This window comes from Chelonoidis abingdonii, chromosome 1, assembly GCF_003597395.2.
Source record: "Chelonoidis abingdonii isolate Lonesome George chromosome 1, CheloAbing_2.0, whole genome shotgun sequence".
In the NCBI taxonomy this organism is placed as follows: domain Eukaryota; kingdom Metazoa; phylum Chordata; order Testudines; family Testudinidae; genus Chelonoidis; species Chelonoidis abingdonii.
Window position 1 is genome coordinate 3,258,956 of NC_133769.1, and position 21,830 is coordinate 3,280,785.

Here is a 21,830-nt window from a genome sequence, read left to right on the forward strand (position 1 = left end):
TCCGGACAGCCACGACCCTTTCCTACATTCTTGTGACCCGCTTTTCGGTTATGATCCATGGGTTGAGCAATATTGAACCAGTCCATCCCCTGAAGCAGGACCTTGACCATCCCTGAGATGTTTGTCTAACCTGTATTTAAAAACCTCCAATGATGAGGATTCTACAACCTCCCTAGGTAACTTATTAGGAAAACTTTCCAAATATAAGTTAAGTAAGGAATATCTAACCTAAAGTTCTCTTTCTGAAAATTAAGCCCAATACTTCTTGTCCCACATTCAGTGGACACAGAGAACAATTGATCCCTGTCCTCTTTATAACTGCCTTTAAAATATTTTAAAACTGTTATCAGGTCCCTCTTCAGTCTTCTTTTCTCAAGAGCAAATATGCAGTTATTTTTTAACTTTTTCTCGTGAGTCAGGTTTTCTAAACTTTTCATAATTTTTGTTGCTTTTCTCTGGACTTTCTCCAATTTGTCCACATCTTTCTTAAAGTGTGATGCCTAAAACTTAACATAGTATTCCAGTTGAGTCCTCATCAATGCTGAGCAGAGTAGGACGATTACTTCCTGTGTTTTATATACAACCCTCCTATTAATATACCCCCGAATAAATAAATATCTAAGTTGAGGGAGGGGTATTCTTTTTTCCCCTGTACTGAGATCTTAGATTTAACATAGAATAAACTCTTTTCTTTAATATAACTGAGTTATAAACCATTAAGGAATTAAGTTTATAATGCAGAGGCTGACAGACCCTTAACTGTAGCAGCACTAGCATGTGCCACTATTTTATCAGTGAACTATGGCAAATGAGAACAGTGTGGTGCACATGGACCCTATAAAACTTTAACTTCAAAGGCTTGATTTTCTCAAAGATATTAGAAACGTATCCAGCTTTAAAGGTCATTCCTGAGCACAAACCAGATGGCCTCAGTGTCCAATTTCACTTTATTTATTTTTTTGAAATACTTTTACCCATTAACTTTTTTAATTGCAAGGCCATGTTCACATTTGAACTGCCGGGATATTTTACATGAAATACATTTTTAATGAGTGGAATGTTTGAAATTTAAAACAGTAAGCCATAAAATTGCTGAAATCTCCACTGAATAATTAAAACACAACTTTGCTTTGTAGTTGCAATGTTCTGCTCTGTTAAAATTCTCTCTCTCCTTTTTTCTCATACATAAAACTTTAGAGGAATAATACATATCAAAAACAATGCTTTTGGAAAACAGATAGTGCTTGGAAAATTTGGGCCAGTTTTCAATTAGTTATAATTTCCAAGCAGGTCTCTCAAAGCACTCGTGCATCATATTTGATTTTTCCAATCTTGTAACCATCACAGCATTTCTGTCAAAGTCCTTTGGACTTGCTAGTCATGTGAGTTAATCTAGCATTATAACATATTACAAACACAGAGCAGATCTTCATACTACAGGACTTGACTTGAAGGAGGTGCCTAATATATAACATCACTGATAGTCAATCTAGGGTTCTATGGTGCTGGGCATCCAAAGAACTAATTCTGCTTCTACATTGTCAGCTATTGTATATGCACTTAGGGCTCTATTCTTATGACATATTACATTAGTGCCTAGAGACCCCATTGTGTTAGGTGCTGTACATATACATAGTAATGTATACAGATGCATACATAATCATTGCCCTGAGGAACTTATAGTTTAAAATAAGGCAAAATGCAACAAGTGAGTGTAGCAAACAGACAGAGAGAATTGGAGAGATGATAAGAGCACCAGTAACACATGGCTACACAGATTACTGCAATGTGTACTACATAGAACTACCTTTGAAATGTAGAAGTTACAGTTGGTGAAGAATGAAGGATGCCCATTTGCTTTGCCAGAATTAGCTATAAAACAGATATTATGCTGGTTCAATTACCTTGAAATTTAGACTCTACAGCTGGTGAAGAATGGAGGAATCCCACTTTGTCGGCATTAGTCACAGAAATCATATTGTAATAGTTCAGTAATTACACTGGCATCCTATTCACTTCTGGATGCAATATGTACGTGTCCCGTATAGATGCACCCTAACACTTTTGTAGTTCGCTGTTGCAGACTGACAATTTCTTGCAATATCCTGAATGAACTTTACTGAATTGAGTTAAACCTTACAGAATTAGTTTTAACATCTTCGGAGTTCATTGTATTAAAAATGCAATTGTGTATGTGTTGTCATGGAATTGTACGTATTTCCATGGGAAAGGTAAATAGGAGATGAGCAGGGGGTGATTAGGCAAATTCACTCAGGTTCTAACATCTCCAGAGAAGCCAGTCCCCTGGCAAAATATACATACAATATTTCCAGCTGGATTCTCCAGGGACTGACAGACAAGGAAAGAATTTTTGGATAAATAGGCTGGTCTTAAACTGGCTCATGGCCTTCTTCCTGATATAGCAAATGGACAGAACCCCTGGTCCTCGGCGGGTCCCAATCCTCAGGGTAGGGATTGAAGGACTGGGCCCTCCAGAATCCATGTTAGGGTTGGGGTTATTCTGGCAAGCTTTTGGGATGCATGTAAGTTCTTTTATTGTTTTAGTACATTTTCTCTGTAATGCTTTGTACCTTAAGACTAAAGTAGGCTTTCCTAGGAAGTGCTGCATGGTAACTTATATCTGTTGACAATCACTCTGTTGTCTCTGAAGAGAAAGCAAGCAGGTGTCATTTCCTGTCTGTGCTGGGAAATACAGAGGGAAGACAGGGAACCATGCAGCCTGGGAATACCCTGGTCCATGGGTTTCCATCCAGAAAGGCAACAGCTGGGGAGCTGGAAGCCAAGAATAGGTGCCCTTGCTGAACTTGGGGGGAAATACAGGTGCAGTTGAACTGTGACACTGGTCATAATAATATGAACTAAAGAATAAGTTCAGAGGAATTGATGGATGGACAGACAGATAAAAGGAGCAGTAAAAAGGTGCTGATTTTGCTTTTCAGTTCACCTTTAAAGGAATCTTTAACTTATACAGCACATTAAAAAATAAGTAGATATTATATCAGGGGTCGGCAACCTAGGTGAACAGAACTGCAGACCAGCAGTGGGCTGAGTGGGCTGGTGGCATAAGATCAACTTTTTAATTTAATTTTAAATGAAGCTTCTTAAACATTTTGAAAACCTTGTTTATTTTACAATACAACACTAGTTTAGTTATATAACTTATAGAGAGATACCTCCTAAAAAATATTAAAATATATTACCGGCACGTGAAACCTTAAATTAGAGTGAATAAATGAAGACTCGGCACAACACTTGTGAAAGGTTGCCAACCCCTGATCTAGGCTGTCTGAAGTCATCATATAATAATATTCACTCTAATTTAAGGTTTTGTGTGCCAGTAATATATTGTATCGTAAAATAAACAAGGTTTTCAAAACGTTTAAGAAGCTTCATTTAAAATTAAATTAAAATGTTGATCTTACGCCGCCAGCCCGCTCAGCCCACTGCTGGTCTGCGGTTTTCTTCAGGGCGGCAGCGGGCTGAGCAGGGCCTGTGGCCGGGACCCCGGCTGGCAAGGGTCAAGCAGCCAGAACCCCAGACCAGCAGCATGCTGTGCAGGGCTGGCTGCTGGGACCCCAGACCAGCAGTGGACTGAGTGGCTCAGCTCACTGCTGCTCAGGGGTTCCATCTGCTGGCTCCTGCCAGCCGGGATTCCGGCTGCTGGACCCGCTCACCCCGCTGCCAATCTGGGGTCCCGGCCTTGCCCACATACAGTGGGTACCTACCTTCTTCCTGGTTCTGGCCCAGTCTCTTCCTCTCTCTGCACTGAGCTGAGTGGGAGTGCATTGAGCACAGAGATAGGGGTTAAGGGTCTGGCCAGGAGCTAGAATGAGGGAGGGGGAAGAAGGTTTAGGTGTGGGGGCACTTACCTGGGCAGCTCCCATGTGATGTGAGGGGGTGCAGATGGGAATGTGGGGAAGGGGGTGCAGGAGCTCCCATTTGATGCTCAGGGTGAAGGTGGGGATGTGGGGGGTGCATCGGGTGTGGGGGGAATAGGGACGTGGGGGGTGCAGGTGTCAGGGCAGAGGGGGGGCTGGTATGTGTGGGGATGCCAGAGTCAGGGGTGAGGTCGTGGGGTGTGTGTGAAGAAGTCAAGCAGAGGTCTGGGTGTGCATGAAGGAGGTACAGGCCAAGGGCAGGGGCATGGGGTGTGTGTGGGGATGGGGGTGCGGGGCTCAGGGCAGAGGGATGGGGGGAGGTGTGGGGGGTCAGAACTCAGGGCAGAGGGCTGGGTGACTGCTCCGCTCAGAACCTCCAACACCCTTGCTCCTTGTCCCCTGATTACCCCGTCCTGGGACCCCTGCCCTTAACTGCCCCCCAGGGCCCCATCCCCTATCTAAGCCTCCCTGCTCCTTGTCCCCTGACTGCCCACCTCCCAGCGACCAGCAGAGTGCCCCCCGTGGCATGCTGCCATGCTTGGGGTGGCGAAATGTCTAGAGCCGCCCCTGCTTGCAATGACCATTTAACAGTGTTCTATAAGATTTAACTTTAAAAAGAAAAAATCAACAATTTGAGCCTTGACCGCAATCCATCATCTCTTAAACTGAGGGAGTAAATTTACCTGTATCTGAAGAAATTGTTGAACTGTCTGCAGATTCTGTGAGAAAGTTCCCGCTTTCCACAGGCCATGGGTCCAACTAATATTAACATGGGGTAGGGAGCATCAAGACTAGGCAAAGTGCTGCACGGAGAAAAAACAAACAAGGCACTATGACACTTCCTACAATGGACACCTAGCTTCATATAGGTCTTTGGGAACAGCATATCGTCAGGGGAACCAATCTAATCTAATTTATGGGGTTGTCGGGGGAACCTAACTGGCTTTAAGCCTGAGCTTGGTAAATTTGCAGAGCGGATGGCACGATTAGACTACCTTCAATGACATGTAGTCGATCTGCGACTGCTAGCAACAAATATCCCCAATGGCCAGCGATGAGACGCTAGATGCGGAGGGCTCTGAGATACTACAGAGAATTCTTTTCCAGGTGTCTGGTTGATGGGTCTTGCCCACATGCTCAGGGTCTAACTGACTGCCATATTTGGAGTTGGGTAGGAATTTTTTCCCAGATCAGATTGACGTAGACCCTGGGAGTTTTTCATCTTCCTCTTTGGCATGGCTCACTTGCCGGTTTAAACTAGTGTAAATGGTGGATTCTCTGTTACTTGAAGTCTTTAAATCATGATTTGAGAACTTCAGTAAATCAGCCAGAGGTTAGGGGTCTATTATAGGAGTGGGTGAGTGAGGTTCTGTGGCCTGCAACATGTAGGATATCAGACTAGATGATCATGATGGTCCCTTCTGGCCTTAATATCTATGAGTCTGTACTATTCACGTCATTCACTGCATAGACAAAGAAATCAATGGAAAATCAAGTGTGTGCATTTATGCATGATTTAAACATGAAAACAACACAAAATATTTCATTAAAAAATCCCATAGCATTTTTTGCAAAAAGAAGGATGTTAAACCTGGTCTATCCTGCTCAGAATGTAACTTGGATTTACTGTCTTTTCTGAAATTCCCTCTGCAGTTACAGTCGCTGTGGACTATTAAAAAGTTGCCCAGCTCCACCTCAGACAAGGCAATATTTCAATGATGGGATAATTGAGCCTTGACCGTATTTAGGATCGATCCTGCAAACCTCTATAACTCTCATGGAAGTACTATAATCTCATTGACCTGAAGGGTTTGCAGGATCAAGGTGATAGTTTGTAAAGTGCTCTACAAATGGGATGAAGGACACTAAGGATTATGGGTCCAATCCTGTGTAGCACTAACCACCCTTAATTCCCACTGACCAAAGCACTCTGCAGGATAGGATGCAAAGCGTTTGCAGGAACACTGAGGCCTAACTTTAGGTGCCCATTTTTACAATATTTTAGCCTAAATCCATATTGAGTGGCTTGATTTTCAGAAGTGCTGAGCATTCAGCAGCTCCCTTTAAAGTCAGTGGGCTTTTGTAGATGCTCTGCACTTTTGAAAGTGAGGCCTCTTATTAGGTGCCTACATATGGAGTGTAAATTTAGACATTTTGTTTTTGAAAATCTTACAGAGATGTTAAGATGACGTCATTTGATGTGACAAACACCAGCTGAAATAATTTTTAAAAATCCCACCTTTTTTTGAAACTAATGAACGGCTTGACCCAGTTATGTTTTCTTTTAAAGAAAACAAATCACATCTAGGTTCCAAACTTCAGACTAATGTGATTTAAAATAGCTGAGTATAAATCCCTGAAAACAGAGTATATAATGGAAACAGCAACAGAAGCAGATGATTAATCTATCTGAAATAATGTTAGCTGTTAAGCATAAGTGAAGGGAAAAAATTAGATAATTCAGAGTAATGGCTTCTCTCCTGCATCAGCTCACACCAGCAAAACAGTTCTATCTGTCTAGGTACTGATATAATACCATACTCTCTTTGCGCCTCTAAAGCATTAATGAATTTCTTCATCACACCACTCCGGTGAAGTAGGGAATACTATCCTCACTTTACAGATGAGAAACAGAGACACAGATTAGATTTAAGTGATGTGTCCAAGGTCACAGAGGGATTCTGTGGCTAAACTGAGAACTGAACCGAGGTCACTTGCATCCCAGCCTAGTGCCCTGTTCTCTAGGCCAGTGTTTCTCAGCGACCAGTCTGTGGATTAGCACCAGTTCCTGACATCTCCCTGACACAGTTTAAGAAGGCAGCAAGCCAATCCCTGGTATCAAAAACATTAAGAAACACTGCTCTAGACTACCCTTACACCCTTGGGTTAGGATGTCAGTAGAATCCCTCATTATAAGAAGAGGCTACTCACCTCGTGCAGTAACTGGAGTTCTTCAAGATGTGTGTCCATATGGGTGCTCCACTTCAGGTACACATGCACCCTGTATCTTTTTGGTAGCAGTGCCCATTTGGCCCACACACGTGCCCTACACATCCTCATGCCCTTCACCGAGGCTACGTAAGGCTGCACAGTGAACAGCCCTCAGTTCCTTCCTCATTGCAAAGTCCCACAAGGGAGACTCCGAAGCTGAGGGGAAGGAGGGCAGGTACTGGAGCATCCATAGAGACACACATCTCCAAGAACTCCAGTTACTGCGCAAGGTGAGTAACCTTCTCCTTTTTCTTTAAGCAGTGCCCTTACGGTGACTCCTGAGCCATATCCCCTTACAGAGGAGGGAGCTTCAGAGCAGAGTCCAGTACTGAGGAGAGAACTGCATTGCGAACTGCAACACCTGTCTAATGGCATGAACCAGAACATAAAGGTTAGAGAGAGTCTGTACAGAGATTCATGTTCCAGCTCTGCAGATTTCAGCATCTTTGGGACATTTGGAACATCTTTGAGTAAAGCCACTGCACAGACTGTGACCCTGTAGAATGCTCCCCACTCTAGGGGGAGGTTGAATGTCAGCCAAGTCATAACAAGCAATAATACACCCAGAAATCCACCCTGAAAGTCTTTGCATGGAGATTGTGGATTCCTTGGATCTGTTGAAATTCAAAACGTATTTTAGGTAAAAACCTAGGAACTGGTTGTAATAAGACCTTTTCATTGTACCTGGACGGTCTGCCATTAAGGCCCTCAGTTCCCTGACACTCTAGGCAGAAGTGATAGCCACCACTCATGGTGCATGGTAGTCCAATGAGGCAATTAAGGGCAAGTTCAAGTCCTAGATTGGAGTAAGGGGAAAAGATTCATTAGACCTCTTAGAAATCTTGACAAAAGATAAGTGAAAACTGAAAAACCTTCTACGGATGAATGAAAGGCAGTTATATCTTCCACGTTAATTTTGACAGAGGTCATAGAAAGCCCTGATCTTTTCAATTCCAATAGGTAGTCTAGGACATTGGAAAGAGAAGAGCAGGCAGGAGAAACTCGTTGATGGGTACATTAAAGAGATTCTCTTTCATTTTTTAAGGTAAATGCATCTCGTAGAAGCCTTCCTGCTGTTTACCAATACCTGTTGCACATCTGATGAACAAGAAGACTCTTACCCACAAAACCATTAAGGAGCCATGCTTGGAGCTGCAGAACATCCAGGTTGGGGTGAATTGTCTGACCGATATCATGAGACATCTCGCAGGGACTGGTCAGAAGCCACCACGGTGGGTGAGAGGTAAGTTGGATGAGGTAAGGATACCAGACTTGTCTTGGCCAGTTGGTGCAATCAGAATGACTTTGGGCTTGTCTTCCTTGATCTTGCTGAGGATTTGCAAGAACAACGGCATTGATAGGTATGCATAAAGGAGACACTTCACTCATGAGATGAGGAAGGCCTCTCCTGGCGATTGGGGATCAAGTCCCCCTCTCAAACAGAATCTGTTGAATTTTGCATTGGCTGCAGTGGCACAAAGGTCGACTTCTAGACACCTTTAGGTTAGAAATATATTGTGGAGGGCCTAAGAATCCAACTCCCATTTGTAACTCTCAGAGAAGCATCTTCTGAGGTTGTCAGCAGTGGTGTTCTGAATGCTCAGAAGATAAGCTGCTGAGATGACTATCTGGTTGGCTATATGCCAGTTCAAGAATTTCATCGATTCAGCACAGAGTGATGGGGAACATGTCCCATCCTGACAATTGATATAAAACAGGCAGGCCATGTTATCTGTCATGATCTTGATAGATTTGACTCTGATCAATGGGAGGATGTGGGAGCAAGCCCTCCTGATTCCTCTCAGTTCCAGAATGTTTATGTGCAGAAGGCTTTCTTAGGGAGACCATTTGCTCTGGTTCAAAAGGAGCTCCCCAGTCCAAGAGGGATATGCTTGATGTTATAACAACAGTCGGAGGAGCTTGAAAGAAAGGAACTCTCAAAGATATCTTGGAAGGGTATTCCACCAACTGAACTTGCCAGAACTTGCCCAGGAATAAAGACCTTTCTGTTGAGACTGTGTTTGTTTGGTATGTAAACTGTCCTGAGCCATCCCTGGAAACTTCAGAGATATAATTTGGGATGTTGGGTTGCAAAGATACATGCTTCCATATGAGCATCAGCTGAAAACAATTTCCTGCCATGGTTTGAGGACTTATCTGAATTCTTGCAGCAAGATTTTTTTTTTAGGTTCATGAAGCTGTCCCCAGGAAGGTAAATTTTGACTGTTATGGCTATCTGTTGAACTGTGGTCAAAACACACTTTTCAGGAATGACTTGGAGGCCTAAGCTGTGGACCTTGTGGTTTGCAATGCCTATAGGACCTCATGATAAGAATGACCTCTGAGTACCCAATCATTGAGATAAGAGAAGATGATTATCCCTAGATGACAAAGATGGGCAGATATGACCGAGATAACCTTTGGGAATATCTTTGGGGCAGAGAAGAAGCTGATAGGCAGCACACAATAGTGGTTGTGATTGACTAAAACAAAGAAACCTCTTATGAGAGGGATGAATTACAATGTAGAAGTAGGTGTCTTGAAGGTCAAGATTCGCAAACAAAACTTTGTAATCTGAGGAGGGAATTATACCTGCTGGAGTCACCATCCTGAATTTCTGATGTTTCACATAGTTGTTCAGATGGCCTCCAAAACCCAGTTGTCAGCTGTTACGCTCTCCCAAGCAGGTTGAAATTGGGATTGACCATGTCCAAAGAGGGGAAGGAAGTTGAGATGGTGAAGCAACAAGGCTCTGTTGAGAGGGTGATTCAGACTGTGGACCAAGCCATCAAAACTGGTGCCTAGACTACATGGAGGGCTGGGATGAGACAGCTGTGATAGTAGCTGCATATACATTGGCCAGTGCCTTGGGTGGTCTAGGGAAGGTAAAATAATAAGCTCGGTGAGATCTCTGTGCCATCTGAGACCTGCTAAACTTTCTTTTATTTGCAGGTATATATATCCCACGGGATCTAAGCATAGTGCTTTGAGGTATGAAGAGTGTCACCTGTAGACTCCAAAAACCATTTATGGCCATCAAAAGGAAGGTTCTCACCAATAGCCTGCACTTTTGTAAGGAAGCCCAACAGCTGAAGCCAAAACACTCATCTCATCATGATGGGGGGGTGGGGGTGGAAATGGACTGGATTGTGGTATCAGCCGCATTCAAGCAAGTCTGCAAGGATGTTTTTGCTAAAAGTTGACCTTTCTGCATGATGGCTTTGAATTGTTCATGTGCTCTTTTGGTTAATGTTCAATAAAGGTGTTAAATTTGTTATAATTCAAGAAGTCCTATTTGGACATGAGTGCTTGGTGAGTCATTATTCTAAATTGTAATGTCACAGAGGAATAGCTCTTGTGAACAGAAAGAACAAGATGCCACTGGTCCTTATTATTTGGAGCAGCACTTGTGTTGTGCTGCCTTTCATGTTCATTCACTGCATCTGCAACTAAGGAATTTGGTGTGGATTGTATAAAAAAAAATTCCAAACCCTTGGAAAGAAAATACTTTTTGTTGGCATGTAGGTGGTGCCATGGCAGGAGTTTACCAGATCAGTGTGGCTGGCTCAAAGAGAGCCTTATTAATTGGAAAAGCCACTTGCAACAAGGTTGAGGTTTACAAACTATCTAGGAGTTTACGATGGGAGTCCTGAACTTCCTCAAAAGGAATATGAAGCATGTCCCCAACTCACTTCATCAGGTCCTGGAAATGACAAAAATAATCTGCCATGAAGGTGGAGGGGGCATTACAGCCTCATTAGGGGATGAAGAAGAGATATTTGGATGAGGTTTCACCTCTTCATCAGCCCTTGCCTTCTGCTCCTCAAAGGTCTCTTGTACCAACTCTGTTTGATGAGGAGGGAGCAAAGGCACAGGAAAATGGAATTTCCTATGTTCCTTGTGGTTTTGTACTGGGTGCCCTTAGAAACTGTTGGCAGTATAGGAACCATGGGTCCCAGTAAGATTGCTAGAGAGAGTCATAGGGCATAGGCAGAGATAGCTACTATTGGTCATCTGAACTGGTTGAAAGTGGTGGATGTTTATCCTCCCTTCTTTCAGTATGCAGAGGTGAATAAATACTCTTCAAAGACCCTTGAACTGAAAACTGAGTATCCAAGTCAGAGTCCTCATGTACATTCTCTAAAGGAGGTGATAACTGATCTCCATGAATGATCGAAGTTGGAGAACCAGAAGATCTCAATGATATGTGGGTAGCAGGTGACCCAGATGATCTCTGTATCAAAAGGTGTACGATACCAGCAAGCAGTGGATATTTCAACTCATTAGAAACAGATCTCTTAAGTATCTGAACTCCTACAATACCAAAGAACATAAGAGGTTGGTCTCAGTATGAGGTAGGTATCTGTCTTGAGGAATGAGCACACTCAAGTAATATATTCAGATGTTGCAGTCCAGGGCATAAGTACCACAGGTACTGAAGGGTCAAGTAATGCTGATTTCTTGCTAGTGTGGTTGTGACCACTGGAACCAAGGGAGGTCTTTGGATCCAGTTTTTTTTAGCAGTGGCATGAGCCTTAGAAGCAGCCTCAGACATCTTAACAGTACCAGAAGCATTTGGAGCCTCAGCAGTGCTCCTTTTGGGGCTGGCGATCTTCAGTGACCAAGGCCTCTTTCCCAGAGATTTAGCACTCCTGCTTTTCTTATCAGTTTCCACCAACTTGGAGCACTAAGATCTTGATACTATAGGCACAGATGCAGACACCCTCACGGAGGTTTTTGGTGACAGGGATCCTGAAATTACTGAGGTAGTCACCAGCTTCTCCTTTATGTCCTTCGGTGACCAAGATCCTGAGGCAACTGGGGTAGCAGGAATCTTACCCCTAAAAGCCCTTGGTAACCTGGATCTTTTAGTAGATGGGGTACTAGCAGTCTCACTCCTTGAAGCTCCAGAAGACTGAAATCCAGAGGTAGACAGGGCAGTACATACAGGAGGGTTCTCAAAGCCCTGATCCAAAGCTGGTTTTAAGGCTTGCTCTATCACAAGAAGCCTGAATTTGATCTCCCTCTTCTAATGAGATCTTCTTTGAAACGAAGAACAGATATTACATTTCAAGGGAATATGAGTATACCCCAAACACTTGACACACCAAGAATGTCCATCACTAAGCAGGACAGACTCCTGACAAGAAAGACAATGTTTAAAGACTGGGGATCCAGGCATACCCCAGAAATAAAGAGACCAAAGTGACTCCACTAAACGGGGAAAACAAAGCAAAGGGAAGCCATCTACAAATATAAACTATTTACAACTATAACTAATTATGCTAAAGTATTAGTAGAAGGAGACATGCTAGAGACTCAGTCTCAGACTGGTGGTTGAGAAGGAACTGAGGATGGTTTGCCCACACAGCTCTATATTGCCTCAGTGCAGGGCATGAGGATGTGGAGGGCACACGTGTGGGCCAAATGGACACGGCCACCAAAAATCTCTGATCAAGGGCGCATGAGCACCCGAAGGGCAGAACCCTTAGGGACATAGCTTTTATCCTGATTATAGACATATTTACACAACTGCCACAAAAATAATCTTTACAAAATACCCCGAGACATTAAAAATGTCAACGTAATAACAATATGCAGAATATTCTCCCTGTATTTTCTACAGCAAAAAGTTGCTACTGTGATGCATTCAGTTCAAGTCAAGAAACTCCCCCTTCCTTCCATGTTTTCATGTTGCCTTCCCCCTTTCTGCCATTTGCTGCAAGGAAGGGACCAGATCAACACAGAACAAGCCCAACAGATGCCAGTGACAGCAATCACTATTACAGTCAGTGAGTGAATTATTAAAAAGGGACCATTTTAAAGATGGGAATTCCATGAAACACATTTAATAACTGGTGATTTCAGAATTTATCTACACACAGTACAGGTGTTCTCATTACCCTCTCAAGGCCATGTCACATGTGACTAATGATGTCAACTCAGCATGTGAAGATAAAATCTGTTTCTTCAATATATTTCTAATATATCCCTTAAAAATACATACAATACACAAGTACCTGATACAACCTGGTAAAATGCGGATTTCTCTCTATTGTCATCTCTTTTATAAAGTAGTGTCATATTGTGTATCTATACAATATATAATTACTTGATAACTCTCTTCTCAGGCCCTACACCACAAGTACTCCCAGCTATCTTTGAGACACCACAGACTTCCTCAGGAAACTACAATCCATCGGTGATCTTTCAGAAAACACCATCCTAGCCACTATGGATGTAGAAGCTCTCTACACCAACATTCCACATAAAGATGGACTACAAGCCATCAGGAATAGCATGCCCAGTGATGTAACGGCTCACCTGGTGACAGACCTTTGAGACTTTATCCTCAGACACAATCATTTCAGATCTGGGGACGATCTATACCTTCAAGTCAGCAACACTGCTATGGGTACCTACATGGCCCCACAGTATGCCAACATTTTTATGGCAGATTTAGAACAATGTTTCCTCATCTCTCGTACCCAAGTGCCCCTCCTCTACTTGCGCTACATTGATGAGATCTTCACCATCTGGATCCACAGGAAGGAGGCTCTTGAAGAATTCCACCAGGACTTCAACAATTTCCACCCCACCATCAATCTCAGCCTGGACCAGTCCACACAAGAGATCCATTTCCTGGACACTACCATGCAAATAAGGAATGGACACATAAACATCACCCTATACCGGAAACCTACTGACCACTATACTTACCTACACACCTCTAGCTTTCATCCAGAACACACCACACGATCCATCGTCTACAGCCAAGCCCTAAGATACAACCGCATTTGCTCCAATCCCTCAGACAGGGACAGACACCTTCAGGATTTCTTTCAAGCATTCTTAAAACTATAATACCCACCTGGGGAAGTGAAGAAACAGATTGACAGAGCCAGATGGTTACCCAGAAGTCACCTACCACAGAACAGGTCCAACAAAGAAAGTAACAGAACGCAACTGGCCATCACCTACAGCCCCCACCTAAAGCCTCTCCAGAACATCATCAACCTATCCTGGAAGACAATCCCTTGCTCTCACAAACCTTGGGAGGCAGACCAGTCCGCGCTTACAGACAGCCCCCCAACCTGAGGCAAATACTCACCAGCAACCACACACCACACAACAGAAACGCCAACCCAGGAACCATCCCTTGCAACAAACCCTGGTACCAACTCTGTCCACATATCTACTCAAGTGACACCATCACAGGACTTAACCATAACAGCCACACCATAAGAGGCTCGTTCACTTGCACATCCACTAATGTCATATATGCCACCATTTGCCAACAATGCCTGTCTGCCATGGACATGGGCCAAACTGGACAGTCTCTATGCAAAAGAATAAATGGACACAAAGCAGACATCAAGAATTATAACATTCAAAAATAAGTGGGAGAGCATTTTAACCTCCCTGGACACCCAATTTCAGACTTAAAAGTTGCCATTCTTCAACTAAAAATTTTCAAAAATGGCCTTCAACGAGAAACTGAAGAACGGGAATTCATTTGCAAACTTGACACCACCAAATTAGGCCTGAATAAAGACTGGGAACGGCTGAGTCACTTGTGCAGGAGGTCAGACTAGATGATCATATTGGTCCCTTCTGACCTATGAGTCTGAGTCTATGAGTAATGTCCCATCAACTGTTGAGTATGGGCCATCCACCCTGATGGAATTGGCATTGTCAGCACTACAAAAAGTAATTTTTGCACTGTTGACATTCACACCTTTTTGTCAACTGTTGGGAATAGGACACATTCACCCTGATGGAATTATTTGGTAAGGCAACTCCCATCTTTTCTCGTGTTGTATATTTATGTCTGCCTACTGTAATTTTCACTCCATATATCTGAATAAGTGGGTCAGAGTCCATGAAAGCTTATGCTCTAATAAATTTGTTTGTCTTTAAGGTGCCACAAGACTCCTTGTTTTTTTCACTTAGAACTCTAATTTCTTTAAATACATTCCTGTTGCTAGATCACAGGAACACATCCTCAAAGTCCCTACATTTACTATTTTATCAGAAGAACAAGAACACCACATTACAATACAGTCTTTAATTACATCATCATGAAATTTTCCCCTCACAACCTTGTAAGGTGTATTTTGTAAGGTGTGGTGCCCTTGGCTCATTCACTGTGTATTTCGCAACTTGTGGGCTTTAGCATTCAAAGTAATACACAGTTCTCAAAGATTGATATATTTTAAGGTCCAAAGGAACCACTGTGATCATTTAGTCTGATCTCCTGTATAACACAGACCATAGGACTTCAAGTCCAATAGCTGTGGTTGAGACAGAACACATCTTTGGAAAAACATCCAATCTTGATTTTAAAATTTCCAGTAATGGAAAACCTTTGTTAAGTTGTTCTGATGGTTAATTACCCTCGCTGTTAAAAACAAAAATGGTGCCTTATTTCTAAACTTAATTTCTCTAGCTTCAACTTCCAGCCTTTATACTGAACTCATACCTTTGTGTGCTAGACTGAAAAGCCCATTATGACAAAATTTCTTTTCTCCATGTACTATAGACTGTGACTTAGCCTTCATGTGTATCTAAAGTTGTAGGAAAAAATCACATATTATATTGTATTATTTAAATAGTAGAATGTTCTATAATTAAAGAGAGTATCGAATTGCCTACGCAGAAAGGGCATTGCACAATGTTAATGTTGACATTTCCTGATTGCTGAGTGTACAACTATTCAACTTTACAGTTCTTTACCATAGTTTTTTAATGGAATTATTAATAATACAGTAAATAAAAATGTCCTGCATGTAATCTAAGGAGATTATTGCAAATGAACTATAAAAATGTGGCTACAAGGAGCATTTTCTAATTTAGAAAATTAGAAAAAATCATCATTAGGAAGATTTCACTAATGAGTGCAATGCGTGCTTTTCCAGCTGAGCACTGGCAGGCACTCAAAGCTTAATTAACATTATTGGTTGCTACCTTAAGTGCCAAACCATATGTTTACCTGTTTGTTTATATGGTACGTCTGACTGAATACAGAGGTTTACAGACATGCATATCTCCAGCACTGAACTCACATACATACACCCACAAATACCTGAACTGGGCCCATGTCTGTGTTGTAAGAGATGCCAAGCATGGATGCCTTCTGGCAAAACAACTGTGCTATTCAAGAAATACTCAATTACAGCCCAATTCTGCAAGATGCTAACTGCCTTTTGCAGGCAGCTGGGCCCCTTGAGAGCAATCAGAGCCATGGAGACAATGCTCAGCAACTTTCAGGATCAGGGCCATAGAGAGGAACCCATTCTAACCGTAGGAATCACAATGAGCGTCTTCTAAAAATGTAGGTTTCAGGATTACTAAAGTATGGACCTAAGTCAGAGTGCTCAGTTATGTGTTAGGTGCCCAAATTGGTGCTTAGGTGCTACAGTAGGCTTTTGGGAACTTAAGTGATAATGAGTGCCTAAATCTTGACCTTAATAATAATACTGTGCAGATCTACAGCACTGTTCATGAGTATTTCAAAGCACTTTACAAATATTCATGAGTTAAGCCCAACATCCCTGGGAGGTAGATCACTAATAGTCCCATTTTAGAGATGGAAAATGAAGCAGAGAGATGTCACATAGCAAGACAGCAGTAATGCAGGGAATAGGACTGAGAACTGACTCCCAGTTCTGTGCTTTAACCAGTAGTCAACACCTTTCCCTTCCAAATGCAGAACTGGACAGAATTCCATAAATGCAAGCTTGAAAATTTGGCTCTGGGCATGTAAATTGTGCTCTGAGTTGCAAAGTAAAGCTATTTCGCTCACCATGAGATGCCAACAGTTTGAAGGGAATAAGTGAATAGAGTAAAAAGAAGATAAATTTTAGAGCTCTCTTCTTCCTCTAGAGATTTTTAAATTGCCACTGGGTATTGATAGAGTTTTTGCATCTTTCATTTATGGTGCAAATGGCCATCTGCTTCAACAGATTGTTTAAAAGAAACAGAGCTGTGGGCAATCTGTCTCAGAGCTTCAAGGTGAGCAACTAACTTCATTTCATAATCAATTCAACCAAGCAGGATATGCCTAATTTCCAGGCTGACAACAGCAGACTGCAGAATGCCTACTCTTTGTTAGGCTGATTTAAAGGTGGAAGAGGGACAGAGAAATGTCCCAGTAAATATAACAACATATTCTGCTTTACCTGAGTGCCACCTACAGGACCCGATGTGAACTGAAGATAAGATTACCTGTCAAAGATCCTCTGTGGCTGAATCATGCTGTACATAATATGGGTCATGTGATCTTTAGCAGCAACTACTTCTGGAGGAGGATCATACTTGTTCACAGCAGCAACCTGTTTCCAGAGTTAGAGGCACAGGAAGGGAAAAGTGATGTCATTCTTCTTACCTGCAATACCCTGAATAAAGTAGTCTGAACAATGATGGCTTCGTATTTACAAGGGGCAATCGTTATATCTGGCTTGTCTATGATTGCTTGACTATATAAAGCTTTTTGGGAAATTTAAACTCAGCTCAAGAAATAGGTGGAAAGCACCCAAAACTAACTCACCATTTCTCTTAATTTATTCTATCTTTTCTTGGCTGGAGGGATAAGGCTAAGGGAAGAGGGTCAGCTCATAAAGTACACCCTCATTTTGTCTATATTTTCATTATTCATTACTTTTTCTGTTCTTAGTGCTGGTGAAAAATGCCAGATTGAAAGTCACAGAGATAGAATTTCTTCATTTATTCCCCAGAAAAGTGAAATCAGGGGTACCATCAATGCAAGCTTCCTCCACAATGGTCCTGAAAAGATGGGATCTAGGAGGGAAAGGGGAGGTCAGTCTCCAGTCTCCAAGTCCATTCTATTCTTGGTCCAGTCTGCTGAAACTTCTAATCATGTTACTGATCAGTGGATTTTTTTTATGTAGACAGCAGCCCATTAGAAAATAGATTTAAGAGCCACTAATTCATTTCATATAGGCCACCAAACCACAGCTATCAGATGGTAGCAGCCCTTTTGGCTACTCCATCCCAGGCAGATTTAAATCAGTGATCTGGTCCCTGTCTACACTTGCTGGGGAATCACATTTGAAAAGAGTTCTAATATGGGTGACAAGGCTGGAGTGAACAAGCTAAGGACCATTTGTAAAGGAAGTGTTCTGGCCAAGACTCCAACCTAGGCTAGCAAATTGTTAATCCTGATAATTCTAATATGGGTTTGGCCCATGCATTCTAGTCCCTAGGAATCATGTATTTCTAAATACAACTCCCCTGTAAGTATAAAAGGAGCCCTAGAAGTGAAACATTCTACACAGTGCCAGGTTACCAACTAGTCCCTCCAGTTATTTCTTGCAGAAGGCTCTTTTAAAATCACATCCTAACTAACAAAAACAGCTAAAAGAATTACTAGTATTTTATAGCTTTCACACAGTTCACTTTGCAGTATGAGATATCTTAAGAAAATAATAGCAGTAACATGGTGATTACATCAAAACACTTTACAAATATTAACTAATGAATCTAAACAACTAGGGACGGGTCTGATGGTTAGAATCCACTTTTTCATTAAGGAATATAGTCTTTATGTAGAATTGTATATTGGTAAACTATAGTTGCTTTTGACAATACAACAAATATATCGTCAGATGTCAGGGTCTTAAAAGCAAAACTGAACTGAACTGATACCTATTGGCTGTAGTGTGGGGAATTTTTTTCCCCTCACATAAAGCAATTTTTTATCTCCACATAAATATTTATGAAAACAACTTGCATTTACCACCTTTTCCCAGAAGGAAACAAGATTATTTAGCACCATTCCAGAACTATATGGTGTTTCCAGCAGTTGCCATATACCTTTTCTTCCACTTTAATCTTCCTATGATCCAGCTCTGTTAGTCGGAGCAACATGAAAATCACCAAGAGCCAATATTCTGTTTGTTCCTGGTAGAAATAAAAGAAGCATTCAGTTGTTTTGACTTTTACATCTATAAATATTTAAATTCAGATAGCAAATAATATCCCAAAGGCCATTTTAACATATCATCTTATAATGTATAACGTCTTTCACCACGAAAGATCTCAATGTGTTGCATAAACCGATCACTTCCTCCACCACTGAAATGCAGCTGCCTCTAGAAAGAAACCAGAGAGCTGTTTACCACTTTAAAGCAACATTGTATAACAGTTTGGAACAGGAACTGAAGAATAATACCAGATCCAACTGAAAATGTACAGAGAACATAGATGGACAGAAAGTAATTACCCATATGGGAATTAGATAATAACTCATGGCTAATACCACTAATCTTGCAAGAAGTGTTATGGAAACTTTTCTTTAAAGTTAGAGTATAAAATATAATCACTATCTATGCTTGTAAATCACTAAAAAAAATAAGTCTGATACATAATAAAAAAGAATAATTAACAATTAAATAGGAAGCTGACATCTTGACAACCTGCTGAAGCATATTAATTCTGAGAAAAGTCAGGCCCTGTTAAACCATTAAAATTCAAAGCGTTTCAAAGCTGTTTTAAGATAATTATTGTTTATTTTTCACAAGTAACTGAAAACCCTGTAAATTAACTGGAAAAAATACGCACCCACACAGAGAGACACATTTTAATCAGGTAAAATTCTGCTCTCAGAAGCTTTGTCTATTGTGATATAAAAGGGTTAGGGGCATCATTTGCTATGAGGCAAGGGATGCAGCTGACCCCCAGACTTTGGTTCCCCAACTTTTCATAGGTCCCTATGCTCCACTTCCACCCACCCAATTCTGCAACTTTGCAGGACATAATATAATCACAGATAATGTTCTATATGCGTTGCCCCTTCCTCACCCATCCAGAATTTTTCTGAAATGATGCAGAATGCTGCAAGGTCAGGAAGAGCTGGTATATTTCAAACATTTCTTTATGTTCACTCCATTGCATGCAACAACAGACTATTCTCAAGGAAGCCACCATAGAAATCGACAGAGTTATCTTAAAACAGGAGGGAGAAGTTAAGCCCTTAATATTTCTTCTCCAGACACTGGAAAACAGTGCAAAGTTCAAAGAGGATCTAAAATCATCAAAGCAGGGTGCTAGGACTTTTAATCTTCAGCATCATCCAGGACAAGTTATAAATCCATGGTGTACAAAGTCAGTACATAAGATTTTACTCCACTTTAAAGGTTTCTGTCATTGATAAATGGGCTGTTTTAGCTCATTAATCAGGGAAGATTGTAGCACTCTTGAATGAGAAACAAATCTATCAGAAAGAAAGAAAGAAAGAAAGAAAGAAGCCCATTCCATGGACAGACAAGGTGGATGAGGCTTCTGTTGGTGAGAGAGAAGCTTTCGAGCTTACACAAGAAAAGCTCTGTGTAAGCTCAAAAGCCTGTCTCTCTCACCAACAGAGTTTGGTCCAATAAAAAGATATTTCCTCAAACACCTTATCTCTCTAATATCCTGGGACTGACAGAGCTACAGTGATTCCAAGGAGAGGCAGTTGTAAAAGGTGGCGGTTCACTCAGGGCTTGATCCAGCTGCCATTGAAATTAATGGGATCCTTTCCACGAACCTCATTGGGAATTGAATCAGAGCTCTAAAGTTTCTACATATTTTTAGAGGGGCATGCCCAGCATCTATTCTGTCCATACATATCTCTAACACTTTGACAAAGGATGAACTAATAGTATTCACTGCAAGTATATTTTTGGGCACCTTTTCACCTTTTTCTTACCTGTACTGGGTTTCTTAACAGATTGAGCACTCTGAGGAGTGGCAGGTCTTCAATATATTCCAGCTCACCCAGTTCATAAATCTAGTTATTCACAGAAAAAATGATATCAGTAAAAAGCCACATAGCATAAGATAACTATGGGGAGAAAGCATCTTGGTGCCAAACTACAATGTGGATACGAAAACCTCACTACACCTACCAAAGGTGTACACGTGTCCACGGCATGCAGTAACACACTTCTTGTCACACAACTCATGTATCTTCCATAATGCTGGGTGACTTGCTTAGGCTAGACTGGATGGTTATTTTAAAAGACATAGCTCTCTCCAACCTTTTGCATAGTATCTTGCCAAACCGCAATGTGCCCAATTTATTTTTTTTTTTTTTGAGACACTGGAAATATACTAAGAACCACCACCACATTTCATACAGGCCATTAAGCAAATTGCTATCAGATAGTAATATACCTCTACCTTGATATAATGCTGTCCTCAGAGGCCAAAAAATCTTACCATGTTATAGGTGAAACTGCGTTATATCCAACTTGCTTTGATCCGCCGGAGTGCGCAGCTCTGCCCTCCCGGAGCACTGCTTTACCGCTTTATATCCGAATTCGTGTTATATCGGGTTGCGTTATATTGAGGTAGAGGTGTACTTTTGGCTGAAGTGAACTAGCCAGGCAATGGGGTGCCCTGAAAGACTGCGGCTTGCAGTCAGTTCCTGCAGGTTTAGAGTCACAAGCAGGAAAAAAAGCTCCCTTTCTGTAAATAACCTTTTTTTTTTTTCATTTGGTGTCCAAAGCAAAGTCATAGTGAGGACCCTCACTCTAAAACCTGCATTATTGGCTGCTTTTGAATCCTAAGACCAATCACAGGACTTGACAATTAAAACAAAACAAGCATACATTAGGTGTGTTGAAAAACAACACAAGATACTGAATGATTCCGAATAGACGCACCAACAGTGGATTTGTGTGTAGAATGACACCTAATCAGGAAGTCACCCCACCCCTATTATCTGCACATGCAAGTACTCATTTGTGCACACAATTATCCCTTTGCCCATGCAATCATACATGCATTCACAAGTATGGATTTTTTTGCACATACATTTTTTCCGGATAAGACCATTATGCCCACTTTTGAAAAAGTGGATTGTAAATCGTCACTGTGGGAACCAGTTAATGTAAATCATTTAAATCATTCTGTACTATTTCAAAAATGGTATCTTTG

The 21,830-nt window shown here is 41.6% G+C and overlaps 1 protein-coding gene across 2 annotated transcripts in view; it reads right to left on the minus strand.

Moving 5' to 3' along the window:
* LRGUK (leucine rich repeats and guanylate kinase domain containing) overlaps positions 1–21,830 on the minus strand; it is a 75,220-nt gene that overhangs the window by 38,108 nt on the left and 15,282 nt on the right. For both annotated transcript variants that reach the window (XM_032769103.2, XM_075063724.1), the window contains 4 exons: positions 20,599–20,679; positions 18,726–18,812; positions 17,118–17,224; positions 4,583–4,702 (listed from right to left, as the gene is read on the minus strand). In XM_032769103.2, coding sequence (XP_032624994.2) covers positions 4,583–4,702; positions 17,118–17,224; positions 18,726–18,812; positions 20,599–20,679 — 395 coding nt within the window. The remainder of the gene's footprint in view (positions 1–4,582; positions 4,703–17,117; positions 17,225–18,725; positions 18,813–20,598; positions 20,680–21,830) is intronic.